The sequence below is a fragment of the Oncorhynchus keta genome, chromosome 19 (assembly GCF_023373465.1).
Source record: "Oncorhynchus keta strain PuntledgeMale-10-30-2019 chromosome 19, Oket_V2, whole genome shotgun sequence".
In the NCBI taxonomy this organism is placed as follows: Eukaryota; Metazoa; Chordata; class Actinopteri; order Salmoniformes; family Salmonidae; genus Oncorhynchus; species Oncorhynchus keta.
The window spans coordinates 84,518,507-84,534,565 of NC_068439.1; the positions used below are offsets into that span (position 1 = coordinate 84,518,507).

The 16,059-nt window shown below is 35.4% G+C and overlaps 1 protein-coding gene across 1 annotated transcript in view; it reads right to left on the reverse strand.

Annotated features, from left to right (window-relative positions):
- Positions 1-16,059, reverse strand: part of lca5 (lebercilin LCA5) — a 47,177-nt gene that overhangs the window by 19,075 nt on the left and 12,043 nt on the right. Inside the window, 1 exon segment of the mRNA XM_052468987.1 lies at positions 14,666-14,838. Coding sequence (XP_052324947.1) covers positions 14,666-14,838 — 173 coding nt within the window.

The window sequence follows — 16,059 nt, forward strand, 5'->3', positions numbered from 1 at the left end:
TGCATGTTGTTTACGCATGTTGTTTACATCTGTTGTTTACGCATGTTGTTTACGCATGTTGTTTACATCTGTTGTTTACATCTGTTGTTTATGCATGTTGATTACATCTGTTGTTTACATCTGTTGTTTACGCATGTTGTTTACGCATGTTGTTTACATCTGTTGTTTACGCATGTTGTTTACGCATGTTGTTTACGCATGTTGTTTACATCTGTTGTTTACATCTGTTGTTTACGCATGTTGTTTACATCTGTTGTTTACATCTGTTGTTTACGCATGTTGTTTACATCTGTTGTTTATGCATGTTGTTTATGCATGTTGTTTACATCTGTTGTTTACGCATGTTGTTTACGCATGTTGATTACATCTGTTGTTTACGCATGTTGTTTACGCATGTTGTTTACGCATGTTGTTTACATCTGTTGTTTACATCTGTTGTTTACGCATGTTGTTTACGCATGTTGATTACATCTGTTGTTTACGCATGTTGTTTACGCATGTTGTTTATGCATGTTGTTTACATCTGTTGTTTACATCTGTTGTTTACGCATGTTGTTTACATCTGTTGTTTATGCATGTTGTTTACATCTGTTGTTTACGCATGTTGTTTACGCATGTTGTTTATGCATGTTGTTTACATCTGTTGTTTACATCTGTTGTTTACATCTGTTGTTTACGCATGTTGTTTACGCATGTTGTTTACATCTGTTGTTTATGCATGTTGTTTACATCTGTTGTTTACGCATGTTGTTTACGCATGTTGTTTACGCATGTTGTTTATGCATGTTGTTTACATCTGTTGTTTACGCATGTTGTTTACGCATGTTGTTTACATCTGTTGTTTACGCATGTTGTTTACGCATGTTGATTACATCTGTTGTTTACGCATGTTGTTTACGCATGTTGTTTATGCATGTTGTTTATGCATGTTGTTTATGCATGTTGTTTATGCATGTTGTTTATGCATGTTGTTTACATCTGTTGTTTACGCATGTTGTTTACGCATGTTGTTTACGCATGTTGATTACACCTGTTGTTTACACCTGTTGTTTACACATGTTGTTTACGCATGTTGTTTACATCTGTTGTTTATGCATGTTGTTTATGCATGTTGTTTATGCATGTTGTTTATGCATGTTGTTTATGCATGTTGTTTATGCATGTTGTTTATGCATGTTGTTTATGCATGTTGTTTATGCATGTTGTTTACGCATGTTGTTTACGCATGTTGTTTATGCATGTTGTTTATGCATGTTGTTTATGCATGTTGTTTATGCATGTTGTTTATGCATGTTGTTTACGCATGTTGTTTATGCATGTTGTTTATGCATGTTGTTTATGCATGTTGTTTATGCATGTTGTTTATGCATGTTGTTTACATCTGTTGTTTACGCATGTTGTTTACGCATGTTGTTTACATCTGTTGTTTACGCATGTTGTTTACGCATGTTGTTTACATCTGTTGTTTACGCATGTTGTTTATGCATGTTGTTTACGCATGTTGTTTACGCATGTTGTTTACGCATGTTGTTTACATCTGTTGTTTACGCATGTTGTTTACGCATGTTGTTTACATCTGTTGTTTACGCATGTTGTTTACGCATGTTGTTTACGCATGTTGTTTACGCATGTTGTTTATGCATGTTGTTTATGCATGATGTTTACGCATGTTGTTTACGCATGTTGTTTACATCTGTTGTTTACGCATGTTGTTTACGCATGTTGTTTATGCATGTTGTTTACGCATGTTGTTTACGCCTGTTGTTTACATCTGTTGTTTACGCATGTTGTTTACATCTGTTGTTTACATCTGTTGTTTACGCATGTTGTTTACGCATGTTGTTTACATCTGTTGTTTACATCTGTTGTTTACGCCTGTTGTTTACGCATGTTGTTTACACATGTTGTTTACATCTGTTGTTTACGCATGTTGTTTACATCTGTTGTTTACGCATGTTGTTTACGCATGTTGTTTACACCTGTTGTTTACATCTGTTGTTTACGCATGTTGTTTACACATGTTGTTTACGCATGTTGTTTACGCATGTTGTTTACGCATGTTGTTTACGCATGTTGTTTACACTGTTGTTTACGCATGTTGTTTACGCATGTTGTTTACGCATGTTGTTTACGCATGTTGTTTACATCTGTTGTTTACATCTGTTGTTTACGCATGTTGTTTACGCATGTTGTTTACGCATGTTGTTTACGCATGTTGTTTACACCTGTTGTTTACGCATGTTGTTTACGCATGTTGTTTACGCATGTTGTTTACACCTGTTGTTTACATCTGTTGTTTACATCTGTTGTTTACGCATGTTGTTTACATCTGTTGTTTACATCTGTTGTTTACATCTGTTGTTTACATCTGTTGTTTACATCTGTTGTTTACGCATGTTGTTTACGCATGTTGTTTACGCCTGTTGTTTACACCTGTTGTTTACATCTGTTGTTTACGCATGTTGTTTACGCATGTTGTTTACACCTGTTGTTTACGCATGTTGTTTACGCATGTTGTTTACACCTGTTGTTTACACCTGTTGTTTACATCTGTTGTTTACATCTGTTGTTTACGCATGTTGTTTACGCATGTTGTTTATGCATGTTGTTTACGCATGTTGTTTACGCATGTTGTTTACGCATGTTGTTTACGCATGTTGATTACACCTGTTGTTTACACCTGTTGTTTACACATGTTGTTTACGCATGTTGTTTACATCTGTTGTTTATGCATGTTGTTTATGCATGTTGTTTATGCATGTTGTTTATGCATGTTGTTTATGCATGTTGTTTATGCATGTTGTTTATGCATGTTGTTTATGCATGTTGTTTACGCATGTTGTTTATGCATGTTGTTTATGCATGTTGTTTATGCATGTTGTTTATGCATGTTGTTTACGCATGTTGTTTATGCATGTTGTTTATGCATGTTGTTTATGCATGTTGTTTATGCATGTTGTTTATGCATGTTGTTTATGCATGTTGTTTACATCTGTTGTTTACGCATGTTGTTTACGCATGTTGTTTACATCTGTTGTTTACGCATGTTGTTTACGCATGTTGTTTACATCTGTTGTTTACGCATGTTGTTTATGCATGTTGTTTACGCATGTTGTTTACGCATGTTGTTTACGCATGTTGTTTACATCTGTTGTTTACGCATGTTGTTTACGCATGTTGTTTACATCTGTTGTTTACGCATGTTGTTTACGCATGTTGTTTACGCATGTTGTTTACGCATGTTGTTTATGCATGTTGTTTATGCATGATGTTTACGCATGTTGTTTACGCATGTTGTTTACATCTGTTGTTTACGCATGTTGTTTACGCATGTTGTTTATGCATGTTGTTTACGCATGTTGTTTACGCCTGTTGTTTACATCTGTTGTTTACGCATGTTGTTTACATCTGTTGTTTACATCTGTTGTTTACGCATGTTGTTTACGCATGTTGTTTACATCTGTTGTTTACATCTGTTGTTTACGCCTGTTGTTTACGCATGTTGTTTACACATGTTGTTTACATCTGTTGTTTACGCATGTTGTTTACATCTGTTGTTTACGCATGTTGTTTACGCATGTTGTTTACACCTGTTGTTTACATCTGTTGTTTACGCATGTTGTTTACACATGTTGTTTACATCTGTTGTTTACGCATGTTGTTTACGCATGTTGTTTACGCATGTTGTTTACACCTGTTGTTTACGCATGTTGTTTACGCATGTTGTTTACGCATGTTGTTTACATCTGTTGTTTACATCTGTTGTTTACGCATGTTGTTTACGCATGTTGTTTACGCATGTTGTTTACGCATGTTGTTTACACCTGTTGTTTACGCATGTTGTTTACGCATGTTGTTTACATCTGTTGTTTACATCTGTTGTTTACATCTGTTGTTTACGCATGTTGTTTACGCATGTTGTTTACGCCTGTTGTTTACACCTGTTGTTTACATCTGTTGTTTACGCATGTTGTTTACATCTGTTGTTTACATCTGTTGTTTACGCCTGTTGTTTACGCATGTTGTTTACGCATGTTGTTTACACCTGTTGTTTACACCTGTTGTTTACATCTGTTGTTTACGCATGTTGTTTACGCATGTTGTTTACATCTGTTGTTTACGCATGTTGTTTACATCTGTTGTTTATGCCTGTTGTTTACGCATGTTGTTTACGCATGTTGTTTACACCTGTTGTTTACACCTGTTGTTTACATCTGTTGTTTACGCATGTTGTTTACGCATGTTGTTTACGCATGTTGTTTACATCTGTTGTTTACGCATGTTGTTTACGCATGTTGTTTACATCTGTTGTTTACTCATGTTGTTTACGCATGTTGTTTACGCATGTTGTTTATGCATGTTGTTTACGCATGTTGTTTACGCATGTTGTTTACGCATGTTGTTTACATCTGTTGTTTACGCATGTTGTTTACGCATGTTGTTTACGCATGTTGTTTACATCTGTTGTTTACATCTGTTGTTTACGCATGTTGTTTACGCATGTTGTTTACGCATGTTGTTTACATCTGTTGTTTACGCATGTTGTTTACGCATGTTGTTTACACCTGTTGTTTACGCATGTTGTTTATGCATGTTGTTTACATCTGTTGTTTACATCTGTTGTTTACATCTGTTGTTTACATCTGTTGTTTACGCATGTTGTTTACGCATGTTGTTTACATCTGTTGTTTACACCTGTTGTTTACACCTGTTGTTTACGCATGTTGTTTACGCATGTTGTTTACATCTGTTGTTTACACATGTTGTTTACACCTGTTGTTTACGCATGTTGTTTACATCTGTTGTTTACACATGTTGTTTACACATGTTGTTTACACATGTTGTTTACACCTGTTGTTTACGCATGTTGTTTACGCATGTTGTTTACGCATGTTGTTTACATCTGTTGTTTACGCATGTTGTTTATGCATGTTGTTTACACCTGTTGTTTACGCATGTTGTTTATGCATGTTGTTTACATCTGTTGTTTACATCTGTTGTTTACATCTGTTGTTCACATCTGTTGTTTACGCATGTTGTTTACGCATGTTGTTTACATCTGTTGTTTATGCATGTTGTTTACGCATGTTGTTTACATCTGTTGTTTACGCATGTTGTTTACGCATGTTGTTTACATCTGTTGTTTACATCTGTTGTTTATGCATGTTGATTACATCTGTTGTTTACATCTGTTGTTTACGCATGTTGTTTACGCATGTTGTTTACATCTGTTGTTTACGCATGTTGTTTACGCATGTTGTTTACGCATGTTGTTTACATCTGTTGTTTACATCTGTTGTTTACGCATGTTGTTTACATCTGTTGTTTACATCTGTTGTTTACGCATGTTGTTTACATCTGTTGTTTATGCATGTTGTTTATGCATGTTGTTTACATCTGTTGTTTACGCATGTTGTTTACGCATGTTGATTACATCTGTTGTTTACGCATGTTGTTTACGCATGTTGTTTACGCATGTTGTTTACATCTGTTGTTTACATCTGTTGTTTACGCATGTTGTTTACGCATGTTGATTACATCTGTTGTTTACGCATGTTGTTTACGCATGTTGTTTATGCATGTTGTTTACATCTGTTGTTTACATCTGTTGTTTACGCATGTTGTTTACATCTGTTGTTTATGCATGTTGTTTACATCTGTTGTTTACGCATGTTGTTTACGCATGTTGTTTATGCATGTTGTTTACATCTGTTGTTTACATCTGTTGTTTACATCTGTTGTTTACGCATGTTGTTTACGCATGTTGTTTACATCTGTTGTTTATGCATGTTGTTTACATCTGTTGTTTACGCATGTTGTTTACGCATGTTGTTTACGCATGTTGTTTATGCATGTTGTTTACATCTGTTGTTTACGCATGTTGTTTACGCATGTTGTTTATCTGTTGTTTACGCATGTTGTTTACGCATGTTGATTACATCTGTTGTTTACGCATGTTGTTTACGCATGTTGTTTATGCATGTTGTTTATGCATGTTGTTTATGCATGTTGTTTATGCATGTTGTTTATGCATGTTGTTTACATCTGTTGTTTACGCATGTTGTTTACGCATGTTGTTTACGCATGTTGATTACACCTGTTGTTTACACCTGTTGTTTACACATGTTGTTTACGCATGTTGTTTACATCTGTTGTTTATGCATGTTGTTTATGCATGTTGTTTATGCATGTTGTTTATGCATGTTGTTTATGCATGTTGTTTATGCATGTTGTTTATGCATGTTGTTTATGCATGTTGTTTATGCATGTTGTTTACGCATGTTGTTTACGCATGTTGTTTATGCATGTTGTTTATGCATGTTGTTTATGCATGTTGTTTATGCATGTTGTTTATGCATGTTGTTTACGCATGTTGTTTATGCATGTTGTTTATGCATGTTGTTTATGCATGTTGTTTATGCATGTTGTTTATGCATGTTGTTTACATCTGTTGTTTACGCATGTTGTTTACGCATGTTGTTTACATCTGTTGTTTACGCATGTTGTTTACGCATGTTGTTTACATCTGTTGTTTACGCATGTTGTTTATGCATGTTGTTTACGCATGTTGTTTACGCATGTTGTTTACGCATGTTGTTTACATCTGTTGTTTACGCATGTTGTTTACGCATGTTGTTTACATCTGTTGTTTACGCATGTTGTTTACGCATGTTGTTTACGCATGTTGTTTACGCATGTTGTTTATGCATGTTGTTTATGCATGATGTTTACGCATGTTGTTTACGCATGTTGTTTACATCTGTTGTTTACGCATGTTGTTTACGCATGTTGTTTATGCATGTTGTTTACGCATGTTGTTTACGCCTGTTGTTTACATCTGTTGTTTACGCATGTTGTTTACATCTGTTGTTTACATCTGTTGTTTACGCATGTTGTTTACGCATGTTGTTTACATCTGTTGTTTACATCTGTTGTTTACGCCTGTTGTTTACGCATGTTGTTTACACATGTTGTTTACATCTGTTGTTTACGCATGTTGTTTACATCTGTTGTTTACGCATGTTGTTTACGCATGTTGTTTACACCTGTTGTTTACATCTGTTGTTTACGCATGTTGTTTACACATGTTGTTTACGCATGTTGTTTACGCATGTTGTTTACGCATGTTGTTTACGCATGTTGTTTACACCTGTTGTTTACGCATGTTGTTTACGCATGTTGTTTACGCATGTTGTTTACGCATGTTGTTTACATCTGTTGTTTACATCTGTTGTTTACGCATGTTGTTTACGCATGTTGTTTACGCATGTTGTTTACGCATGTTGTTTACACCTGTTGTTTACGCATGTTGTTTACGCATGTTGTTTACGCATGTTGTTTACACCTGTTGTTTACATCTGTTGTTTACATCTGTTGTTTACGCATGTTGTTTACATCTGTTGTTTACATCTGTTGTTTACATCTGTTGTTTACATCTGTTGTTTACATCTGTTGTTTACGCATGTTGTTTACGCATGTTGTTTACGCCTGTTGTTTACACCTGTTGTTTACATCTGTTGTTTACGCATGTTGTTTACGCATGTTGTTTACACCTGTTGTTTACGCATGTTGTTTACGCATGTTGTTTACACCTGTTGTTTACACCTGTTGTTTACATCTGTTGTTTACATCTGTTGTTTACGCATGTTGTTTACGCATGTTGTTTATGCATGTTGTTTACGCATGTTGTTTACGCATGTTGTTTATGCATGTTGTTTACATCTGTTGTTTACGCATGTTGTTTACATCTGTTGTTTACGCATGTTGTTTATGCATGTTGTTTACGCATGTTGTTTACATCTGTTGTTTACGCATGTTGTTTATGCATGTTGTTTACGCATGTTGTTTACATCTGTTGTTTACGCATGTTGTTTACATCTGTTGTTTACATCTGTTGTTTACGCCTGTTGTTTACGCATGTTGTTTACGCATGTTGTTTACACCTGTTGTTTACACCTGTTCTTTACATCTGTTGTTTACGCATGTTGTTTACGCATGTTGTTTACATCTGTTGTTTACGCATGTTGTTTACATCTGTTGTTTATGCCTGTTGTTTACGCATGTTGTTTACGCATGTTGTTTACACCTGTTGTTTACACCTGTTGTTTACATCTGTTGTTTACGCATGTTGTTTACGCATGTTGTTTACGCATGTTGTTTACATCTGTTGTTTACGCATGTTGTTTACGCATGTTGTTTACATCTGTTGTTTACGCATGTTGTTTACGCATGTTGTTTACGCATGTTGTTTATGCATGTTGTTTACGCATGTTGTTTACGCATGTTGTTTACGCATGTTGTTTACGCATGTTGTTTATGCATGTTGTTTACATCTGTTGTTTACGCATGTTGTTTACATCTGTTGTTTACGCATGTTGTTTATGCATGTTGTTTACGCATGTTGTTTACGCATGTTGTTTACACCTGTTGTTTACGCATGTTGTTTACGCATGTTGTTTACGCATGTTGTTTACGCATGTTGTTTACATCTGTTGTTTACACCTGTTGTTTACGCATGTTGTTTACACATGTTGTTTACACATGTTGTTTACGCATGTTGTTTACGCATGTTGTTTACACATGTTGTTTACACATGTTGTTTACGCATGTTGTTTATGCATGTTGTTTACGCATGTTGTTTACGCATGTTGTTTACGCATGTTGTTTACACCTGTTGTTTACGCATGTTGTTTACGCATGTTGTTTACGTATGTTGTTTACGCATGTTGTTTACATCTGTTGTTTACGCATGTTGTTTACGCATGCTGTTTACGCATGTTGTTTACATCTGTTGTTTACATCTGTTGTTTACGCATGTTGTTTACGCATGTTGTTTACGCATGTTGTTTACATCTGTTGTTTACGCATGTTGTTTACGCATGTTGTTTACACCTGTTGTTTACGCATGTTGTTTATGCATGTTGTTTACATCTGTTGTTTACATCTGTTGTTTACATCTGTTGTTTACATCTGTTGTTTACATCTGTTGTTTACGCATGTTGTTTACATCTGTTGTTTACACCTGTTGTTTACACCTGTTGTTTACGCATGTTGTTTACGCATGTTGTTTACATCTGTTGTTTACACATGTTGTTTACATCTGTTGTTTACACCTGTTGTTTACGCATGTTGTTTACATCTGTTGTTTACACATGTTGTTTACACATGTTGTTTACACATGTTGTTTACACCTGTTGTTTACGCATGTTGTTTACGCATGTTGTTTACGCATGTTGTTTACATCTGTTGTTTACGCATGTTGTTTATGCATGTTGTTTACACCTGTTGTTTACGCATGTTGTTTATGCATGTTGTTTACATCTGTTGTTTACATCTGTTGTTTACATCTGTTGTTTACATCTGTTGTTTACGCATGTTGTTTACATCTGTTGTTTATGCATGTTGTTTACGCATGTTGTTTACATCTGTTGTTTACGCATGTTGTTTACGCATGTTGTTTACATCTGTTGTTTATGCATGTTGTTTACGCATGTTGTTTACATCTGTTGTTTACGCATGTTGTTTACGCATGTTGTTTACGCATGTTGTTTACATCTGTTGTTTACGCATGTTGTTTACATCTGTTGTTTACATCTGTTGTTTACATCTGTTGTTTACATCTGTTGTTTACGCATGTTGTTTACATCTGTTGTTTACGCATGTTGTTTACGCATGTTGTTTACGCATGTTGTTTACACCTGTTGTTTACGCATGTTGTTTACGCATGTTGTTTACGCATGTTGTTTACGCATGTTGTTTACATCTGTTGTTTATGCATGTTGTTTACATCTGTTGTTTACGCATGTTGTTTACGCATGTTGTTTACGCATGTTGTTTACATCTGTTGTTTACATCTGTTGTTTACGCATGTTGTTTACACCTGTTGTTTACACCTGTTGTTTACGCATGTTGTTTACACATGTTGTTTACGCATGTTGTTTACGCATGTTGTTTACATCTGTTGTTTACACCTGTTGTTTACGCATGTTGTTTACGCATGTTGTTTATGCATGTTGTTTACATCTGTTGTTTACGCATGTTGTTTACGCATGTTGTTTACGCATGTTGTTTACGCATGTTGTTTACATCTGTTGTTTACGCATGTTGTTTACACCTGTTGTTTACATCTGTTGTTTACGCATGTTGTTTACGCATGTTGTTTACATCTGTTGTTTAAGCATGTTGTTTACGCATGTTGTTTACATCTGTTGTTTACGCATGTTGTTTACATCTGTTGTTTACGCATGTTGTTTACATCTGTTGTTTACGCATGTTGTTTACGCATGTTGTTTACGCATGTTGTTTACGCATGATGTTTACATCTGTTGTTTACGCATGTTGTTTACGCATGTTGTTTACACCTGTTGTTTACATCTGTTGTTTACGCATGTTGTTTACACCTGTTGTTTACACCTGTTGTTTACATCTGTTGTTTACGCATGTTGTTTACGCATGTTGTTTACGCATGTTGTTTACGCATGTTGTTTACATCTGTTGTTTACGCATGTTGTTTACACCTGTTGTTTACATCTGTTGTTTATGCATGTTGTTTACGCATGTTGTTTACATCTGTTGTTTATGCATGTTGTTTACGCATGTTGTTTACATCTGTTGTTTACGCATGTTGTTTACATCTGTTGTTTACGCATGTTGTTTACATCTGTTGTTTACGCATGTTGTTTACATCTGTTGTTTACACATGTTGTTTACGCATGTTGTTTACGCATGTTGTTTACATCTGTTGTTTACGCATGTTGTTTACATCTGTTGTTTACATCTGTTGTTTACGCATGTTGTTTACATCTGTTGTTTACGCATGTTGTTTACGCATGTTGTTTACGCATGTTGTTTACACCTGTTGTTTACGCATGTTGTTTACACCTGTTGTTTACACCTGTTGTTTACATCTGTTGTTTACGCATGTTGTTTACGCATGTTGTTTACGCATGTTGTTTACGCATGTTGTTTACATCTGTTGTTTACGCATGTTGTTTACACCTGTTGTTTACATCTGTTGTTTACGCATGTTGTTTACGCATGTTGTTTACATCTGTTGTTTATGCATGTTGTTTACGCATGTTGTTTACATCTGTTGTTTACGCATGTTGTTTACATCTGTTGTTTACGCATGTTGTTTACATCTGTTGTTTACGCATGTTGTTTACATCTGTTGTTTACACATGTTGTTTACGCATGTTGTTTACGCATGTTGTTTACGCATGTTGTTTACATCTGTTGTTTACGCATGTTGTTTACGCATGTTGTTTACGCATGTTGTTTACGCATGTTGTTTACACCTGTTGTTTACATCTGTTGTTTACACATGTTGTTTACGCATGTTGTTTACGCATGTTGTTTACGCATGTTGTTTACATCTGTTGTTTACGCATGTTGTTTACGCATGTTGTTTACATCTGTTGTTTACGCATGTTGTTTACGCATGTTGTTTACATCTGTTGTTTACGCATGTTGTTTACGCATGTTGTTTACACCTGTTGTTTACACCTGTTGTTTACATCTGTTGTTTCCGCATGTTGTTTACACCTGTTGTTTACACCTGTTGTTTACATCTGTTGTTTACGCATGTTGTTTACATCTGTTGTTTACACCTGTTGTTTACGCATGTTGTTTACGCATGTTGTTTACATCTGTTGTTTACACCTGTTGTTTACGCATGTTGTTTACGCATGTTGTTTACACCTGTTGTTTACACCTGTTGTTTACATCTGTTGTTTACGCATGTTGTTTACGCATGTTGTTTACGCATGTTGTTTACATCTGTTGTTTACGCATGTTGTTTACGCATGTTGTTTACATCTGTTGTTTACGCATGTTGTTTACGCATGTTGTTTACGCATGTTGTTTACGCATGTTGTTTACGCATGTTGTTTACGCATGTTGTTTATGCATGTTGTTTACATCTGTTGTTTACGCATGTTGTTTACACCTGTTGTTTACACCTGTTGTTTACGCATGTTGTTTACGCATGTTGTTTACGCATGTTGTTTACATCTGTTGTTTACGCATGTTGTTTATGCATGTTGTTTACATCTGTTGTTTACGCATGTTGTTTACGCATGTTGTTTACGCATGTTGTTTACATCTGTTGTTTACATCTGTTGTTTACACCTGTTGTTTACACCTGTTGTTTACATCTGTTGTTTACGCATGTTGTTTACGCATGTTGTTTACGCATGTTGTTTACGCATGTTGTTTACATCTGTTGTTTACGCATGTTGTTTACGCATGTTGTTTACATCTGTTGTTTACACCTGTTGTTTACACCTGTTGTTTACGCATGTTGTTTACGCATGTTGTTTACGCATGTTGTTTACGCATGTTGTTTACATCTGTTGTTTACGCATGTTGTTTACATCTGTTGTTTACACCTGTTGTTTACGCATGTTGTTTACGCATGTTGTTTATGCATGTTGTTTACATCTGTTGTTTACATCTGTTGTTTACATCTGTTGTTTACATCTGTTGTTTACATTTGTTGTTTACGCATGTTGTTTACGCATGTTGTTTACATCTGTTGTTTACACCTGTTGTTTACACCTGTTGTTTACGCATGTTGTTTACGCATGTTGTTTACGCATGTTGTTTACATCTGTTGTTTACGCATGTTGTTTACGCATGTTGTTTACACCTGTTGTTTACGCATGTTGTTTATGCATGTTGTTTACATCTGTTGTTTACATCTGTTGTTTACGCATGTTGTTTACGCATGTTGTTTACGCATGTTGTTTACACCTGTTGTTTACACCTGTTGTTTACGCATGTTGTTTACGCATGTTGTTTACATCTGTTGTTTACACGTGTTGTTTACATCTGTTGTTTACACCTGTTGTTTACGCATGTTGTTTACATCTGTTGTTTACACATGTTGTTTACACATGTTGTTTACACCTGTTGTTTACGCATGTTGTTTACGCATGTTGTTTACGCATGTTGTTTACATCTGTTGTTTACGCATGTTGTTTACGCATGTTGTTTACACCTGTTGTTTACGCATGTTGTTTATGCATGTTGTTTACATCTGTTGTTTACATCTGTTGTTTACATCTGTTGTTTACATCTGTTGTTTACGCATGTTGTTTACGCATGTTGTTTACATCTGTTGTTTATGCATGTTGTTTACGCATGTTGTTTACATCTGTTGTTTACGCATGTTGTTTACGCATGTTGTTTACGCATGTTGTTTACATCTGTTGTTTACGCATGTTGTTTACGCATGTTGTTTACATCTGTTGTTTACATCTGTTGTTTACATCTGTTGTTTACATCTGTTGTTTACGCATGTTGTTTACGCATGTTGTTTACATCTGTTGTTTATGCATGTTGTTTACGCATGTTGTTTACATCTGTTGTTTACGCATGTTGTTTACGCATGTTGTTTATGCATGTTGTTTACACCTGTTGTTTACGCATGTTGTTTACGCATGTTGTTTACGCATGTTGTTTACGCATGTTGTTTACATCTGTTGTTTATGCATGTTGTTTACATCTGTTGTTTATGCATGTTGTTTACGCATGTTGTTTACATCTGTTGTTTACATCTGTTGTTTACATCTGTTGTTTACGCATGTTGTTTACACCTGTTGTTTACACCTGTTGTTTACGCATGTTGTTTACACATGTTGTTTACGCATGTTGTTTACGCATGTTGTTTACATCTGTTGTTTACACCTGTTGTTTACGCATGTTGATTACATCTGTTGTTTACATCTGTTGTTTACGCATGTTGTTTATGCATGTTGTTTACATCTGTTGTTTACGCATGTTGTTTACGCATGTTGTTTACATCTGTTGTTTACGCATGTTGTTTACACCTGTTGTTTACATCTGTTGTTTACGCATGTTGTTTACGCATGTTGTTTACATCTGTTGTTTATGCATGTTGTTTACGCATGTTGTTTACATCTGTTGTTTACGCATGTTGTTTACATCTGTTGTTTACGCATGTTGTTTACATCTGTTGTTTACGCATGTTGTTTACATCTGTTGTTTACACATGTTGTTTACGCATGTTGTTTACGCATGTTGTTTACATCTGTTGTTTACGCATGTTGTTTACGCATGTTGTTTACACCTGTTGTTTACATCTGTTGTTTACGCATGTTGTTTACATCTGTTGTTTACACATGTTGTTTACATCTGTTGTTTACGCATGTTGTTTACGCATGTTGTTTACGCATGTTGTTTACGCATGTTGTTTACACCTGTTGTTTACATCTGTTGTTTACACATGTTGTTTACGCATGTTGTTTACGCATGTTGTTTACGCATGTTGTTTACGCATGTTGTTTACGCATGTTGTTTACATCTGTTGTTTACGCATGTTGTTTACGCATGTTGTTTATGCATGTTGTTTACACCTGTTGTTTACACCTGTTGTTTACACCTGTTGTTTACACCTGTTGTTTACGCATGTTGTTTACGCATGTTGTTTACACCTGTTGTTTACACCTGTTGTTTACATCTGTTGTTTACGCATGTTGTTTACACCTGTTGTTTAATTAAATCGATTTTAATCCCACTTTGTAACACAATAACATCTGAAGAAATCCATGCGATCTGAATACTTTTGCAAGGCACTGTATGTAGGGAATACGGTTCAAAAGTAGTGCACTACAGAGCAAATAGGGCACTATTTGTGACTCACCCTAGAGCTGTAAGGTGTACTAGAGACACCTGGCTTGAGTGACAGGTAGTCATCGGGGGCTTGGTCGTTGTAGTGATAGTTGCCCTCGGTGACGGCCGGGGGCGGTGACGGGAAGTCGAGACTCAAGTTCTCGTTCACTGTCTGTACTGCCTTAGAGCTGGACATACTGGGGCCTATACACACACACACACACACACCACACACACACACACATACACACCACATACACACACACCACACACACACATACACACCACATACACACACATACACACCACATACACACCACATACACACACATACCACATACACACACACACATACACATACACACACACACACACACACACACACACACACACACACACACACACACACACACACACACACACACACACACACACACACACACACACACACACACACAGCAGTAGGGTGCAACCAAACTTTACATTTTATTACAATCTTTTTATTTTTTATTACAATTTCCTCTCTCTAACTGTGGACTATTATTACATTTAGGCTCCCCTACTGGTATATATATGAATTAAATGATATACCTTTAGGCTCCCTACTGGTATATATATGAATTAAATGATATATCTTTAGGCTCCCTACTGGTATATATATGAATTAAATGATATACCTTTAGGCTCCCTACTGGTATATATATGAATTAAATGATATACCTTTAGGCTCCCCTACTGGTATATATATGAATTAAATGATATATCTTTAGGCTCCCTACTGGTATATATATGAATTAAATGATATACCTTTAGGCTCCCTACTGGTATATATATGAATTAAATGATATACCTTTAGGCTCCCTACTGGTATATATATGAATTAAATGATATACCTTTAGGCTCCCTACTGGTATATATATGAATTAAATGATATACCTTTAGGCTCCCTACTGGTATATATATGAATTAAATGATATACCTTTAGGCTCCCCCTACTGGTATATATATGAATTAAATGATATACCTTTAGGCTCCCCTACTGGTATATATATATGAATTAAATGATATACCTTTAGGCTCCCCTACTGGTATATATATATGAATTAAATGATATACCTTTAGGCTCCCTACTGGTATATATATGAATTAAATGATATACCTTTAGGCTCCCTACTGGTATATATATGAATTAAATGATATACCTTTAGGCTCCCTACTGGTATATATATAAATTAAATGATATACCTTTAGGCTCCCTACTGGTATATATATATGAATTAAATGATATACCTTTAGGCTCCCCTACTGGTATATATATATGAATTAAATGATATACCTTTAGGCTCCCTACTGGTATATATATGAATTAAATGATATACCTTTAGGCTCCCCTACTGGTATATATATGAATTAAATGATATACCT